Source organism: Populus alba, chromosome 2 (genome assembly GCF_005239225.2).
Source record: "Populus alba chromosome 2, ASM523922v2, whole genome shotgun sequence".
NCBI classification, from domain to species: Eukaryota; Viridiplantae; Streptophyta; class Magnoliopsida; order Malpighiales; family Salicaceae; genus Populus; species Populus alba.
Window position 1 is genome coordinate 899,222 of NC_133285.1, and position 16,620 is coordinate 915,841.

The window sequence follows — 16,620 nt, forward strand, 5'->3', positions numbered from 1 at the left end:
GAATAATACAATTAAAAACAAATTTAATTAAAAGGGGGGATGATTATAATCAACCCGAGTTAACCCATCAAACATGTGACTTGTTTATGAGATTGAGATAATCTTATAAAAAAAATAAATCAAAACAAATGATAAAATTTAATTCTCAACCAACACACCGATAAAAAATGAAATTGAAAAGAAACTCAATATATATGTATATATATATATAAAAGACACGGTAAAACAATTAGAGTCAATCCAAGTTACAATTAGAGTCAGTCCAAGTTACTTTGAAAAAATCATGACCTGGGTCATAAGACTTGTATAACATCATAAAAAGCAAACTATAACAAATAATAAAATTTAGTTTATAATCAACCAAATGTTAAAAGATAAAATAAAAAAATATCAATTTAAAAAAAAACTTGAGTCAATTAAGTTAATCCGTTAAATTTGCAATACGAAACATAAGACTAAAATACTCACATAAAAAAAACATTAATAAATTATAAAATTTAATTTATAATAAATAAAATACTGAAGCATAAAAAGCAAAAAAAGCTTTTTTTATATATAAATTTGGTAGCCAATTCAAATACCAGATAATTTAAAATTTTTTAAAAAAAAAGAAAAAAAAAATAACAGCGAAGCAAAGCTAAGGGAGTTTTTCCCGTCTAATAACTCACACCGACGTACACCGCCCTACCATTCAAATTTCAAATACCAGATAATTTAAAATTAGAAAAAAGAAAAAAAAAGAAAAAAAAATAATAACGAAGCAAACCTAAGGGAATTTTTCCCGTCCAATAACTCACACCGACATACACCGCCCTTCCATATTCATCCAGTCGAGGCCGACACTTCTGACTCCAGGTCCCACTTTAGGACAAATTCTTCACATTCTTCTTCCACGTGTCACAAAATATCTTACAGCGTCGTCCTTCTCAACTTTCCACTTTACTTCTCTCCTTTCACTTCCTTTAGACTGCCACTCTACACATTCCTCGCGTACCCAACACGCGTCTACCGCATCCACAAAAATATCTACCGACTCAACATCTAGCGATGGCCAAATTGCTGGGAGTGTGATTGTAATCTGATGCGTGATATTTTTTTTAAAAGTTTTTTAATTAAAAATATATTAAATATTTTTTAAAACTTTTAATATTTTATTCCAGCATCTTAAAATAATTGAAAAACATTTCAAAAATATCAAATTAATATATTTTAAAATTAAAAATAATTTGAAAAATAGATCGAACCATCTCATCTACATCCATCCATCTTAACAAATAATACTGATTAAATTCTTTATCTAAAACAGTATTTTTTAAATTTTGATAAGAAAATAACTTGTTTTTAGCTTCACCCAGTAAACTACCAACGCGGGTTCGGAGTCGGATCAGACCCGCGCTGGTTGGATAACTATGCTAGCCTCTGATTGACGAACACCTGGCAGAATATCAAAGCGCGTATAATTTTCTATTTGCTGCCGATATTTATTTTCGTTAAATGCACACGTCGGCTACAGAAGTGAAACTTGATTGGCCAAGCTCCTTCGGCTTTATTATTTCTTTAATCGCATCAGCTCTGCGTTGTATCACTGCTATAAAAGCCCAACACCCTTGCAAAGCTAAAACATCAGTTACAAACGCAAATCACTTGACACAAAAGCTTACTCATTTTACTCTGCCTTTAGTTGTTATACATTCTTGCTTAAGTTCGGATTGTGAATTTGATCGCCATGGCTGGGGTAGATAAGACCCACGATTATGAGACCAAGACCAAAGCTGGTGAAGAGAGTGGTGCTGCTGAGACCAGGGATCGTGGGTTGTTTGGTTTCATGGGGAAGAAAAAAGAAGAGAAGCCTCAAGAGGAGGTGCCTGCCACTGAGTATGAAGAGAAAATTCATCGATCAGACAACAGTTATGTAAGTTTCTGATTAACCCGATTGATATATATTAATCTCACTGTTTATTTTAGTTATTTTCTCTGTTGTTGAGTTTTTCTTAAAACTGATAGTTCTTTTCTCTTGTTGAAATATTTTGCAGCCTGGTGACAGGGAGAAGAAACATGAGCATACCACTGTTCCTTCTAACACAGAGACACCCCTTGAACCAGAGAAGAAGAAGAGCTACTTTGAGCAAGCCAAGGACATGATACCAGCGTATAAGAAAACTGAAGACGCCCCTCCTTCTCCAACTGAAGCCGCAGTTCATCCAACAGAGACGCCCCTTGAACCAGAGAAGAAGAGTTACTTTGAGCAAGCCAAGGGCATGATACCAGCGTATAAGAAAACTGAAGACAGCCCTCCTTCTCCATCTGAAGCCGCAGTTCATCCCACAGAGACGCCCCTTGAACCAGAGAAGAAGAGTTACTTTGAGCAAGCCAAGGGCATGATACCAGCGTATAAGAAAACTGAAGACGCCCCTCCTTCTCCAACTGAAGCCGCAGTTCATCCCACGGAGACGCCCCTTGAACAAGAGAAGAAGAAGAGTTACTTTGAGCAAGCCAAGGAGAGAATACCAACATTTAAGAAAAGTGAAGACGCCCCTCCTTCTCCGGCTAAAGCCGCAGTTCATCACACAGAGACACCCCTTGAACCAGAGGAGAAGAGGGGTTTCTTTGACCAAGCCAAGGAGAGAATACCACCATTTAAGAAAACTGAAGAGGTCTCTCCCCGTCCAGCTAAAGCACCCCTTGAACCAGAGGAGAAGAGGGGTTTCTTTGACCAAGCCAAGGAGAGAACACCAGGATATAAGAAAACTGAAGAGGTCTCTCCCCGTCCAGCTAAAGCACCCCTTGAACCAGAGGAGAAGAGGGGTTTCTTTGAGCAAGCCAAGGAGAGAACACCAGGATTTAAGAAAACTGAAGAGGTCTCTCCCCGTCCAGCTAAATCTGCTTATAGTGAAGGTGCATTTTCTCAGACAGAGACACCCTTTGAACCGGAGGAGAAGAAGGGTTTCCTTGACAAAGTCAAGGAGAAAGTGCCAGCACATAAAACTGAAGAGGTCCTTCCTCCTCCAGCTGAATCTGCATTTCCTCACACAAAGACACCCTTTGAACCCGAGGAAAAGAAGGGCTTCCTAGACAAAGTCAAGGAGAAAGAGCCAGCACAGAAGAAAACTGAAGAGGTCCCTCACCCTCCAGCTGCCGCATTTTCTCACACAAATACGCCATTTGAACCGGAAGAGAAGAGGGGTTTTCTCAAGGAGAAAGTGCCAACACATAAGAAAACCGAGGAGTTCCCTTTTCCAGCTAAACCTGCTTATACTGAAGCTGCAGTTTCAAACACAAATACACCCCATGAACCAGAAGAGAAGAGGGGTTTACTTGACAAAATCAAGGATAAAATGCCGGGACATAAAAAAACTGAAGAGGTCCCTCCATCTGAATTTGATTCTACTGAAAATGTAGTTTCCCATAAAGGAGAGCCTCCGGTGAAAAAGGGAATGATGGAGAAGATCAAGGATAAGCTTCCTGGGCACCGCCCCCAAATATGAGGAAGCCAGTGAGAGAAAAACTTGCTTCCTATCATGGTGTTGCTTAAATGTGTGGTTTGTTTGGTTATATTCATTATGGTTTAATTTTTTTTTCTTGACATAAGAAAAAAGAAACACTTTGGCATACTGCCAAAATGAGCGCCATATTTGCTTTGTACGTAAGTTTGTTTATGGTTTTAAATCTCATGTTTTCAGGATCATTTCCTTTGTTTTGTTATCTTGATCTTTTTTTTTAGTAAACTATATCAATGAAAAATTATTGATTTTAAATTGTTTTTACTTCCTTTGACAATATTGTCTTAACTTTTTTTTTTTTTTAAGTTTAATTCTAGCCTCCAGAAAATTTGATTGTTATTTAACAGGGTAGTCTCGGAGAAATGTTGCATGTTGGGGAAGTGGCTTAAGGATATGGGCAAATATTCCATGATAGCTCTCGAGATCAAGATCCATGTTTCGTTTGCACCGCACAAATAAACAAATAAACGGGCACTCGATCATGCTTACGAAAGAGTAATGCGACTACTTTGCGATGATGGGGTACACAAGTGTTGTAGCTAGAAATCCTAGAACTTCCTGGTGGCCATAGACAGATGAAGAAGGGAAAAACAGCCAGTGACATTTCTCTGATCAGCTGTGACCTCCATGAACGTTGGCTTCAAGGGCCCTACAGTGGATCCACGGGTCTGAAAAAAGCTGCTTGAGGTGGAGAAATTGTGATTTTGAAGTGAGAAATGATTTGTTTATTTTAAACGGCCTTGTGATCTACGGGCCCTTCGAGTGATTTAAAAGGTTTCCATGCACTTTAGACACCTTAAATATTGATGGCAAGTTATGCGACAACAAGGATTGACGATCATGGGCAATAATCGAAAATGGTAATAGTCTCGAGGGAAAAAGTCCAGCAACGAAAGATTTTCATGTTGCTCTAGGCATGGAGTATTTGGTGTATCCAATAGGCCGAAGCAATTAAAAAGCCCAATAAAGCATTTTGGAGGTCTTAATTGTAAGTTAGTTTTTTTTTTTTTTCATAAAATAATCTAGACTTGTAATTCTTTTGGGATTTCTAAATCACTCTTTTTTCCAATGCATTTTTAATTGTTTTTTTTATGAGATCTGAGAATTTGTAGAGATGGAAGGTATTTTAGAAAAAAACAATTAAATTCTTATGAAAAACGAACAAGTTGATAGAAGGATTAGATATTGAGCTAAATTGTTTGACCAATTATTTTACTGGATCAAATAATAATCTTTGGCTAATAAAGAGTTGTCATTTGTTTAAAAGTTCATAATAAAACAATATTATTTTATTTTATTTTTTTAAAAAAATTGATTTTAATCTAGTCATTGAGGTGAATCAAGTATCAAGTCAACTTCTATATTATTTAATTAAAATTTTAATTTAAACTAAATCGGCAAATCACCGGACTAATTTATTATACTAGACCAACTTTAATACCACCCGGTAGTCATCAAATAATATAATACTGGAATTTACTGCACCACTAAATAATATAATTTAACTTTGGTCCATAATATTCTGCAAGCAATGTTTATTTGGCCGCTGAAGAGCATCATTGCACAAAACAATAGACGAAAACATGCCTTGACGATCTCCTCGAACGGACTAAACCAAGAAGAAATACCTTGTGATAGCTCAAGACCCTAACAAGAAAACAAGCTGACCATGAATCAAGTCACTAAGTACTAAGAAATTTTAGCATCACAAGAGAATCCAAGAAACTCTCAAAGCTTCCAATTCCTTTATATAACTATATAGAGGCAATGGGAATCTGTAATTAGACAGAAATGATGAGTAGTAGGAAATCATATCGAGGGTATCTGCAATATTTACTCTACCATGTTACTTCTCCAGGCTTTGTCCAGCAATCTTTTGATGCCCTTGTCAATGCAATTGAGCAAAGCGTAGTTCAAGCCCACGAGAATCCGAAGCCTGGCTCAGTCTTCATTAACACAGGTAATCAAGTTAATCAAGCACTTTTTTTTTCCATTTATGAAGTGAGCTTGCTTAGATTCTGCAACTAGACTGCTTTCCCAGTTCGAAAACACATGGCAAATTGCATTACTCTTGTTTTAATTTTCAGGGGACGTTGAAAATGCTGGAATAAATAGGAGTCCAAGTGCATATCTACTTAACCCAGCAGAAGAGAGGGCACGATATCCAGCCGATGTTGATAAAGAAATGACCCTTTTGAAGTTTGTAGATAGTGCTAGTGGTAATTAAGAGCATTGGAGCATTCAGCTGGTACGCCACTCATGGAACCTCAATGTCTAGAGACAATAAACTCATCAGTGGAGACAACAAGGGTGCTGCCGCTAGGTTTTTTGAGGACTGGCTCACTTCCACCGAATCCAACTCATCACGTAGCGTGCCCACGCCTTCAAGTAAGCATTTCCATCTTCTGCAATATTGAATTTTTATACCAACCCACAAAGATAGCTCATTAGTTGAAGGACCCGATGCTCACCGGTGAAACCATGGTTCAAGGCTCACTTCTCACAGTTTACTAGAATAGAATCTCGAGTTGTTAGAACTTACTAAGGATCAATTTAAAGTTTTTCTATTGGCACAACATGAATTAAATCTCGAGTTAATGAGCTTATAAGATAATCCACCAGACTGAATCGAGTCTTGTGATTATGGATTACACATCTGTAAGGAATTCATATGAATTTATACTACTTGATTCGGACGATGAGGAAATGAATTCTTTGGTTACATCTTATTCTTTAGTTAGTGTAATAATGTGAGCATGGATTGATCCGTTTATGTGCATCTACTAGATATAAGCAAATTGATCAAGAAAGTACGATCCATCAAGGCTACGGGAGGAAAACCATGCGATAATTCAACTAGCCGAAGCTTCAAGGCGAGGAAAAGTGATGGGTCGCAGTTTGTAGGGGCATTTTGTCAATCAAATGTTGGAGACTTGTCCTGCAGCCCCCGGTCCAGGTTTTGCCGCTGGAACCACAGATGGGCCTGGAGAGGCATTCAACAAGTTTGGGTTTCAACAGTGGTGATACAAGAAAGGTCAGCACCAAATATTCTCATTTAATCAAAAATTAATGTTTCAGTGGCTATTTAAAGCTTCCTTGAATGGTTTTTTCGGGATACATTACTGAAAAGAATTTCGTTCATTAAATGATTTTGGAAAGAGTATTATGTAAAATTAATATTTACCTTTTACTTTAGATTTTTCGTGTAAACAGACAGTATAATATTTATTATCCTTGTTAGGGTGGCAGTGTGCTTGAGAACTGATTTAACCAATGCTTACAGATCAACGAGCTTTGGAAAAAAGTGAGGGACCTCTTAAAAGAACCAAGCCAATTCCAGGTGGAATGCCAAAAGCCCAAGGCTGTTTTACGGTATCATAATCGAGGAGATTTGTATTAAATGTTCGTTGTTATAAAAAATAAAAAAGAGCTTCCCTGAATCCAAACTATGCTTTTGTTGATATTCTAATAGACTCTGCCTTTATTTGTTTGCAGATCAAACCCCACAAACATCGTGCAAATAGAAGGGCAGACGCCTAGATGAGAGCCTTCAAGAATCATGATATACAAACACCTTTGGAGTAGCTTGCTTGTTTGTCCATCCAAATTACACATCGGAGACTCTTTCCTTCAATTAATAAATCGAAGGCTTTGTTAATGTCTTCAAAAATGACCTCATGGGTCACAAACTTATCCAACTCCAGCTCCTGAAAGAGAAAAAACACTTTGTAAGCAAGCCCGCATCTGCAAAACCACTTAGAATTAACATGCCAAAGCATAAATCACCAAGGGGAAAATAGCTACTTAAATGCTTTATATGACCACTTGGGACGAGGAAAATCCTCGAAACTGTAACATGTACACACAGTATTGTGCCTCTAATAGCAAGAACAAAAAAGGAGGTTACATTATCAAGCCAGTTACATTGTTGGATAACGAGAGTCTTACTTAAGCCATGATAGGCAAGAAAAGAACAGTTCACCTTGTCCATGTAACGCTTTAGGAGAATTGGAATATCAGATTTAGCTTTGAGACCACCAAACAAGGCTCCGGTGAGGGTTTTCCCACTGTGAACGACATCCACACACGGAAGGGAGATCCGTGACTCTGGTTTTTCCACTCCTAAGATGACTGTCTTTCCCCATCCCTGAATTACACAATGATTTGCAAACAACAAGATTACCCACCATACACAACCATGTAAATAAACAAACTGTCTTTACTGCTCATACAGCTGTGTGAAGTGGAGTAAATCCTCAGAAGCCTAGAGGAAGACTAGAACATTGACATAAATGAAATGGCATTTTGGAAGCGAGACCTTTCGACAGCAAGCATATGCTTGCTCCATCAAGGACACCAAACCAACACATTCAAAGCAGTAGTCTGCTCCCCCACCAGTCATTTCATTGATCACCTGTTCAACATGGTAAGAAGAAAACACTTCAGAATGAACTTCTCAGTGATCGGAGAGCGAAGCACTTACGTACGTCAAAAATTCTAAATCCTGATTTTTCCAAACACCCTTTCACTCCTCCATTATTTTTGCTCAGAGAAAGGAGAAAACTACGAGGGGAGACTTCTAGGTGCTCTTTAAAAAAACATATTATAGCAATTTTAGAAAAAATGCATTTCTATGCTATAGGGATCCCATCTCGAAGCTGTGAAATCACAAGTTAATTACTTCTGTATTCAGAAATCTAGTTGAAAGCATGCCATAGCCTCTGAATCTAGAAAAAGCTATCTATTCATTGCATTTAACGCATGAGGTTAGCTGACAGGAAGTTAACGTGTTTCCCTTAAACAACAAGCGCAAACCATCGTTCATGAAGCAGGAGCCGTTCGAGACAAAATCTCATCTCAAGCTAGCAGACGAACACGTACTTCTTCAGCTCTTTCCAATTGCTTTCCAACTCAAGATTATTAATGTAGAAAATAAACAATAAGGTAAAAGGATTGAGAGGAAAACCTGGCTCACAGGTGTATCCCCGCATTCTTCAACATTGACTAAGTCTGTGACTCCAAATTTTTTTGCTGTGTGGAAATGAAAATAAAGCATCAAACCATAAATCATGCAATACACCCTGACATTAATTTGATGGCATAAACTGCTTTTGATACATCCTAGCCAAACCTAGTTCTCATGATTATCGACAAATGCAATTGCAAAAACTACAACCACTTTATTTTTCGATATCATATCATATAATCATTCCATATTCTTTAACAAAATATATGCATGTACACTCATTTAAAGAAGTGATTCACGTCCTAGGATTTCAATCTATGAAATTTTGTGAAAAAATAGCATCAATTAGCCCATAAAAAGTACTCGCCAATTTCGAACTTTTCTTGATTCACATCCACCCCTATAATCTTAGTAGCGCCGCTTATTCTGGCACCCTCTGCAACCTAGAGAACAACCAAATAGCCATGACGTTATCCCAGCAGCCTAGCATATAAATCAGAAAGAGATAGATGAGTAAAACAGCACATAAGCATATATTCTCAAGAGATCATACTGCTAAGCCGATTGACCCAAGCCCAAATATGACAACAGTTGACCCTGCCTCAACATTTGCAGTTCTCCATGCAGCTCCAACCCCTGAAAATCAATTAGTGGTTATTATTGCAATACTATTAAATAACCATTTTAATTCAATAATTTAAACTATTAGATAAGATTTTAAGATAAAATTTATATTATTTTTTTAACACACTTCCTCAAGTAAAAATCATTTGATTCTAAAACTTGTATAGACCCACATTACTTTATATTTAATTTTTATAATAAATAAGGATAATGAGATTCGAAATCGTGACTGTTTAGTCATCAAGACTCTGATGTCATGTCCAAAGAATCATCTCAACCCAATAACTTAAATTATTAGATAAAATTTCAAGATATAATTTATATTATTCTCTTACAAATAATAAATAATGCATTGAGAGGCAAAAACATATTAGTAACTCCAGGTGAAGACAAACACATAGGTCCGGCTATCTTGTCCAAATGCATAACTTAAAACCAGCTCCGTTTCTCCAAACAATAAATGCATAGGAAATGGTTGAAAATAGTGTAAGCAAGATAGTCAAGAATTCATAGCAAGGAGTTTGGAGATCTGTAAAATTTCAAGAGAACTCAACTAAATCACCACCAGTCTTAATGGACTTGACCAAACATGAATTAGACAAAATGTGCCAGAGTTTTGCAACAGGGGAGATTGTAATTTTATATCACGAGTCAGTGGATTCCCGTACCTGTTGATACTCCACAACTTAGTAGGAATGCTTTACTTGGTGGGATTGAAGGATCAATCTTTACAATATGGGCAGTGTCCACCACTGTATACTCACTAAAACTTGATACATTTAGGAAATGGTATAGAACCTCTCCTTTTAGGTTGGTGAATCTACTGGTCTTATCTCTAGGCATCCAAGGAGAGAGCTGGAAGGGAAGTTTCGAACAAAGATTACTCTTTTTTGATTTGCAGTCTGCACAATCTCCACAATCTGGCAAGAACACAGGAATCACAACATCTCCTTCGACGACCTCATCTACATCCTCCCCTACACTCTCCACCACTCTACATTAACATAAAAATAATTGGAACTTGTGTTAGGTGACCAAACATGCATATGATCAGAAGCATGCTCAAAAGCAGCAAATTATAACCTGACACCTAACTAGGAGTGTGTTTGTTTGTTTTTGCGGCAGTTGTTTTTTTGCCAAACCACAAAATTCTAGTGATTGATCACTACATGAAACAAACGCAGTTTAAAATTCTCGGACTCAAAAAAAAAAAAAAAAAGTTTGGAAACCATCTGAAGGTCATCTTCATATGTAGTGTAGGGTAGTGATAAATGAAAAAAATTCTGAGCATTCAATACTCCATGAATTATAAAAATAAGATAAAAAATCGCATCCGAGCCCATCAAAGATTATAGTATTATCGTTATAAGCTCAAAGCTGTTTTATACAACGCTTAACAACAAAAAATTTTATTTAATTTATAATAAGTTTTGGAAACCACTTTATTTGGATTTAAAACCCCATTATTAACTTTTAAATTTTCGAAAACAAAAATAGAAAACGAAAATGATCCCAAACAACAAGTCAATCCCCTGTGCTGGCAATAGAGTTGGTTCGGATAAGCTTTATAGTGAAGCAGTCAATGGTCACGAGGGAGGAAAAATTAACTGTTTGGTTCTTTGACAAGAATACAAATTTGAATATTATTAAACTCCCTTTTCAATGCATTGAATCTTTGAAATCATGAACGGCAAATAAGTTTCTGTTTTCAAAATAATCACCGGTCAATATTGTATTTCTATATACATGGTTTTGTATTGGCCATGAGAGGGCACAGTCAATGGCAACAGAAGGTTACTTGTAGCTGTCAAAGCTACAGCCTTCGAGGTCCCTTGACTGGATCTATTAAAAAAATGCAAACATATAGGTGCTGACAAATACTTGGATTAAACTATTAGATTAGTTTGAATTGCGGTTCATGTCAGGATTAGTCGGTAGCTAGAGGGTGATTGGTGAGGGAGAGATGTGTCCATTTGTAGCATGCAGTCCACATCAGAATTGCCGTTCAAGTAATCATAATATTATTCAAATATTTACAAATTACTATACCATTGGAAAAGAAAACGGAATCCATTGAAGAATGATGGAAACCATGAACCAGTGAGTGTGAGGAAAAGAAGTGGATGGTGTTTTTTCACTTACCCGATAGCCTCATGGCCAAGTATTCTTGGAAAAACAGCAGGAAGATCCTTCAACAAATGACAGACAAATAGCACACAGTTAAAATAAAAGTTGTAATATATTGTTGTGGCTGTGCTTTCTGTTTTTCCATGAGTAGAAAGAGATTCTGAGATTGATCAGATGAAGATGAAAACCTTCAATTTCCAAAAAGTGACATCACTGTGACAGAGAGAGGTGCAGATAATTCGTACACGAACTTCATGATGACTCGGAGGAGCCACGATTATCTCCTCTATTACGAGAGGCTCTCCTGGTTTGCGAGCCACCGCAGCTGTACAGTTTCAAGCTACATGTTATAAACACATATTTTCAAAAGCAAGATTTGTGTGTATACACGCACAGCTGAAAAGGGTCTTCGCTTACCTTTGCATAGAATTGGTTTGATCCCTGCTTCGACTGAGAAATTCTCTCCATCCATTGTAGCAACTAAGGTACAAAAAAGACTGCTAGCTGCTCTCTTGATACAGAGAAATTGTAGATATCTTCGCCTCTTTTAAGTTACGAAAAATGTAGCGGTGGTTAGAGTGGTAGCGACAGCACATTTTGTCCTGGTGTGGTTGTTTCTTTATACTCGTTTGGCCAAGTTCCAAGTCTTTCTCGAGCAAAAGATTACTTGCCGTTCGGATTGTCTTTTTCTAGGAATTTGGATAAACCGGTTTGGTTACTTGAGTTGACTAGAAAAACTTATGATTCCGAATCTTATTTGTACCGTGTTTTTAGGTGACATGCAAATGTAAAAATCAATTATTTTACTGAGGCTGACTCGGAAAATTCAATCTAAACTCAGATGAGTCGTCACGCATCAGAGAATTAAAAAAAATAAAAATAAAATAACACTTATTTAATAAAAATATTAACACTATAACAAATGAATTAACTCAGTAACTAATAATCTAAGACCCGGTCGGTGTTAAGAAAATAATTAAAATAAATATTTTTTATTAATTTTTTCTCAGTTAAAAAAGTCAAGGAGTTTAACAACTTAAGACAATCGAAAAAATTATTTCAATAGATATATAATAAGGTATTGGAGATAGAAACTAATTTAAGAACCGTATAAATAGCTAGTAGGATTGGGTCAACTGCAAAGAAAATTGGACCGTTGGTGTTTTGGTTTTTGATATATACTATTAGAGGATTTTTTTTTAGAGTCTTGAATTAATTTATTGGATTGAATTTATTAACTTTGATTATTATTAACAAACTTAAATTTCCAAACATATACAACAGCACACCACTAACCACAGCTACGCTGTACGATTGAAAAAAGAGAAACAAAAACAGGAGTCTTGAAGGGGTTGAAAAGAAAATTTATGAAATCAAATTCCGATGAGAAGAGTACATTTTATTAATTTTTTTAGTTCGTGAATTAGAGAGAAAAGAGAGAACTCGCCAGAAAACAGCGGATGAGAGAAAGTTTTCATTTTGTCACATTTTGGCCATAGAAAATAAAGATTTATGTTTTAACGGGTTTCTCTTAACAACAGGAATTCAATGAAGTTTCTCTCTAAATATATATCGGCGAACGTAGATCAAGTTTTTTTTTTTTTTTTTTTTTCTGCAAATGATTATGAGGTGTTTTCGGGTTGCAGAGTTCATAGTTTTGAAATCCATCCCGGTGAGTCAACCCGGGACTTGAATGAACTGATCCTGGAACCGGGACGGGTTGAAAAAAAAAAAAAAAAAAAAAAGCCGGTGCGACTTGGCTGACCTGGCAAGTTAACTTAGCAAGACCTAATCAAAAACTCAATTACAACTCATTGATTTTTGTTTATTTTTTACTAAAACGATGTCATTTTGATTTTTTTAAAAAAAGAATCAACCCGGGCAACTTGTGTGACCATGTTGAAACCCAAAACCAGGGCCTTAGACCATGCTGAGTCTAAGAACTATAGACAAGTGGTTTATATGAGTTTTTATGGATTTTTTTTGTTAAAAATAAATTGAAAATTGTATTTTTAGAGCAAAACCCCTGCCCGAGTCTCTCGCACCATAACAACGGTGAGATTCTAGACAGCAGATGACTTGTCTCCCTTAAAAAAAAAGAAGCAAACAATGCATCATTTATCTTTTTAGTCAAATAAGAAGATAAAAAGGGCCTTGGCATGCAAGTCTGTCTTTGCAAGCCTGCATGTGGGATCTCTAAACCTATTTATTTTTATGTTTTAAAGGTATTTAAAAAAAAAATTTGTTTCAAATTAATATTTTTTTGGTGTTTTCAAATTATTTTGATTTATTGATATAAAAAATAATTAAAAATATATATTATTTTGACATATTTTTAAGTGAAAAGTACTTTGAAAATCTATCGCTACTAAACTCGCAAACACCACTTAATGTTCCGAGAATTAATGTATGAATATTTAGAGAATAGAAAGTATGAAGTTTGAACCCTTACCCACTTATTTTGATGCATCCTTTTATTTAGTATTTAATTTTTTTAAAAAAAAATTAATAATAAGATTGTTGTAATTTATTTTTATTTATTTTCTTTTGTATTTATATAAATAAGTTTTGTTTCCAGGATATTTATAAAAATAAAATTTATACGTTCCTGGTTAAAGAAAAAATCTCAAAGATAAAATAAATAAAAATATTAAGATAAAAAGAAATATGTATATTTTTTTAATTAAAAAACATGATATTTGAAAAAAGTACACAATATTAACATTCGCTTTTAATATGTTCAAAATTAATTCGAAAGGTCAAACTAGCAACAGCTATACAGTATGTTTTAAAAAGCCCATAGCTATGCTTAAAAAAAAAAAATATAGGGTGGTGGTTAGACGTAGATGGATGAAGATTAATTTATCAATTAAAGTGTACCTAATCCATGATCCAGTCTTGGAACCTGAATCGTGGTTGTGAATAATTTAACCGAAATTAAAATTGTTTGGAAATATAATAATAATTTTTTTTTAAAATATTTTTTATTTAAAAATATATTAAAATAATATTTTTAATTTTTAAAAATTATTTTTGATATTAGCTCATTAAAATAATCTGAAAACACTAAAAAATATTAATTTAAAGTAATTAAAAAAATTTTAAATTTTTTTAAAAAACATTTATAAAATACAAAAATAAATAGAATCTAGTCCAAAGCAATATTTTTTTTAATTTTTTTTAAAAAATTAAAACAGTATTAGTTGATAAGTGACAGGTTAACTTATTAGGTTAATTTGATTAATCAAGCAATTTCTTATATATTTAATTTGAAACTCCATTTAAATTAGATCTTGGATCGACTGGTTACAGTTGACTTGCAAGCTAATAACAAGGGAATATACCATTTAATTTTACCTTTCACATAAGACAGAAATTAAAAAAAAGAAAAGGGAACCAACCCAGACGTGTGTGACAGAACCATACTCTCGTGAGTCGTGATCATGATTACAAGAATACCCAAGTTTTGTCTCTTACTTTTTTTCATTTTGTTTGGTCAAATGTTATATGATCAGACCCCACGATTTATGATAGCCTCACCGAATGATATATATATATATATATATATATAATTCGAAATTAACGTACTTTATATTAACTGTTTTTATTAAAATAATAATAAAAAACTAGCCTGTATGGCACTTCAAATTACTAGCTGAACTTCAGAATATATTATAGTCTCATGTACTTCACAAAATCCTTTCATGAACCTTCCCTCCATGCTCTTTTTTCAGTGCAAACCGTATGTTGCTATCAAATTTAAATTGTTTTATTTTTTTTTATTAAAATTAAATGCAGTTTATATTTTTTGAATTGTTTTGATATGCTGATGTTAAAAATAATTTTAAAAAAATAAAAAAAATATTGACATGTATTTCGATATAAAATATTATTTGAAAAGCAATGATACCACACTACTAAACACGCTTTAAATGCTCTTTCTTTAACGTGGCTAACCTTCCCACGTTAGCAAAGGCATCGCCACAGGAGTAGGTTTCTCCATGCACGTGAGTGATGAGCCAATAGCTGGCGGCATATAGAGATCAAGTGGTCACAGAGTGATCTTGTAATCCAGATCGGAATATTATTATCACGGACAAACAGCGTCCACTTCATGTGATTGACACTTGCACGATAGTCGAGTACTGGCCTGGCACGTTTCGCTATTGTGATTTATGATGGATCAAAATACTTTTATAATCTATTTTTTAGCCCAAGATCATGTTTAAAAGAGTTATAAATAGGGTAATAATTCACGAGAATGAGATTTATATTCATATTCAATATTTCTAGGCATGGTAAAATGACACTTCTAGATGATATTGATTTAACCAACTACTAAACTCAATATTATTAAGTTTAGTTATGTGTTAAATCCAAATAAACACAAGGGTTTAATTGGATATAATACCTAATACTTAAAAACCTTATCCATAAACATGTTAAATTTTTAAACATGATCAATAAGTTAGATAATAAAATATATATTAAATTCAATTCTAGGTAAAATAATAACAAAATATTAATAAAATTTCCCCTCTTTTTTTTGTTTATTTACCCCTGAAACTTTTTTTTTCATTCACACACTGTTTTTTTTTTTATCTCAATAAATAAAAAGATTTTTTTATTAACTTTTTACTTATTTTCACTGCATAAACTGATTAGAAAATGCTATATTGATTGTTGAAGTCTTGTAAAACAATAAACAATATAAGGATATCAAGTGAACAATAAAATTATAATTTATTGATTAAAAATGCTTACTTATGATAAATATGTATTTTACTTCATTGACACGAGTTTTTATTTTATTTTTTCATGAAGGTTTTGACTTTACATGTTTGGTTATATTTTCTAAATTTTATAGATTATTTATATCACAAGGTTTTCCTGTGATTTTAAAAATAAAATTAAAAACAAGCTACAAAAGATAAAAACAAATAGCACGAACAAGTAACAAGAATTGAAAAAAAATCATTTTTTTAAATTAAAATAAATAACAAAGTCTAGAATAAATATATAAAATCAAATATCTTTTATTTTTTTTATTTTTTTAAATAAAATATTTTTTTTCCAACATAAATGGAAAAAAGTTTTGAAAATATCACTGAAATTGTAAATAAATAAAAAAACAGAAAAACGTGTTTAATATATATTTTTTAATTTATTATATTATTCTGAAATAAAACTAATAAAGTTAAGATGTGTTACTTTTCTTTTTTAAACATCAAAATTAATTTAACTATAGAAGGAGCTAGGCCTATTATATCCATTAACTATACAAAGGAAGCGCTAGTTATTCTAATTAATGGGCTGAAAATATTGGGCTTGGATTGGTCGGAAGCCTGTAGAGTAACCCGATGAGCATGGTTGAATCTCGTTACACTGGACCAGACCAGAACA

General features: G+C 34.0%; 2 protein-coding genes and 1 long non-coding RNA gene across 3 annotated transcripts; 2 read left to right on the plus strand and 1 right to left on the minus strand.

Annotated features, from left to right (window-relative positions):
- The first annotated feature begins 1,610 nt into the window (after positions 1-1,610).
- LOC118042110 (uncharacterized) lies at positions 1,611-3,702 on the plus strand. The gene is made up of 2 exons (XM_035049679.2): positions 1,611-1,912; positions 2,034-3,702. Exons 1-2 carry the CDS (start codon positions 1,727-1,729, stop codon positions 3,483-3,485), a joined length of 1,638 nt encoding a protein of 545 aa, XP_034905570.1. The 5' UTR covers positions 1,611-1,726; the 3' UTR covers positions 3,486-3,702.
- A 2,877-nt stretch (positions 3,703-6,579) lies between these two features.
- Positions 6,580-7,192, plus strand: LOC118042114 (uncharacterized). Its single transcript, XR_004686414.2, has 2 exons — positions 6,580-6,872; positions 6,996-7,192. It is a non-coding gene; the product is annotated as an uncharacterized lncRNA (long non-coding RNA).
- Positions 6,842-11,850, minus strand: LOC118042113 (alcohol dehydrogenase-like 7). Its single transcript, XM_035049682.2, has 10 exons — positions 11,635-11,850; positions 11,406-11,542; positions 11,233-11,279; positions 9,759-10,084; positions 9,020-9,102; positions 8,834-8,909; positions 8,467-8,531; positions 7,819-7,914; positions 7,483-7,647; positions 6,842-7,207 (listed from the first exon to the last, which is right to left on the minus strand). Exons 1-10 carry the CDS (start codon positions 11,687-11,689, stop codon positions 7,058-7,060), a joined length of 1,200 nt encoding a protein of 399 aa, XP_034905573.1. The 5' UTR covers positions 11,690-11,850; the 3' UTR covers positions 6,842-7,057.
- Positions 11,851-16,620: the final 4,770 nt, after the last annotated feature.

What these genes read in the sequence shown, in the direction of transcription:
- LOC118042110 (XM_035049679.2), top strand. Translation starts at nt 1,727, where the DNA reads ATGGCTGGGGTAGATAAGACCCACGATTATGAGACCAAGACCAAAGCT. An exon ending in ATCGATCAGACAACAGTTAT is followed by an intron (nt 1,913 to 2,033) that starts GTAAGTTTCTGA and finishes AATATTTTGCAG; the next exon opens with CCTGGTGACAGGGAGAAGAA.
- LOC118042113 (XM_035049682.2), bottom strand. Translation starts at nt 11,689, where the DNA reads ATGGATGGAGAGAATTTCTCAGTCGAAGCAGGGATCAAACCAATTCTA. An exon ending in TCACTTTTTGGAAATTGAAG is followed by an intron (nt 11,280 to 11,405) that starts GTTTTCATCTTC and finishes CATTTGTTGAAG; the next exon opens with GATCTTCCTGCTGTTTTTCC. An exon ending in CTTGGCCATGAGGCTATCGG is followed by an intron (nt 10,085 to 11,232) that starts GTAAGTGAAAAA and finishes ATGTTAATGTAG; the next exon opens with AGTGGTGGAGAGTGTAGGGG.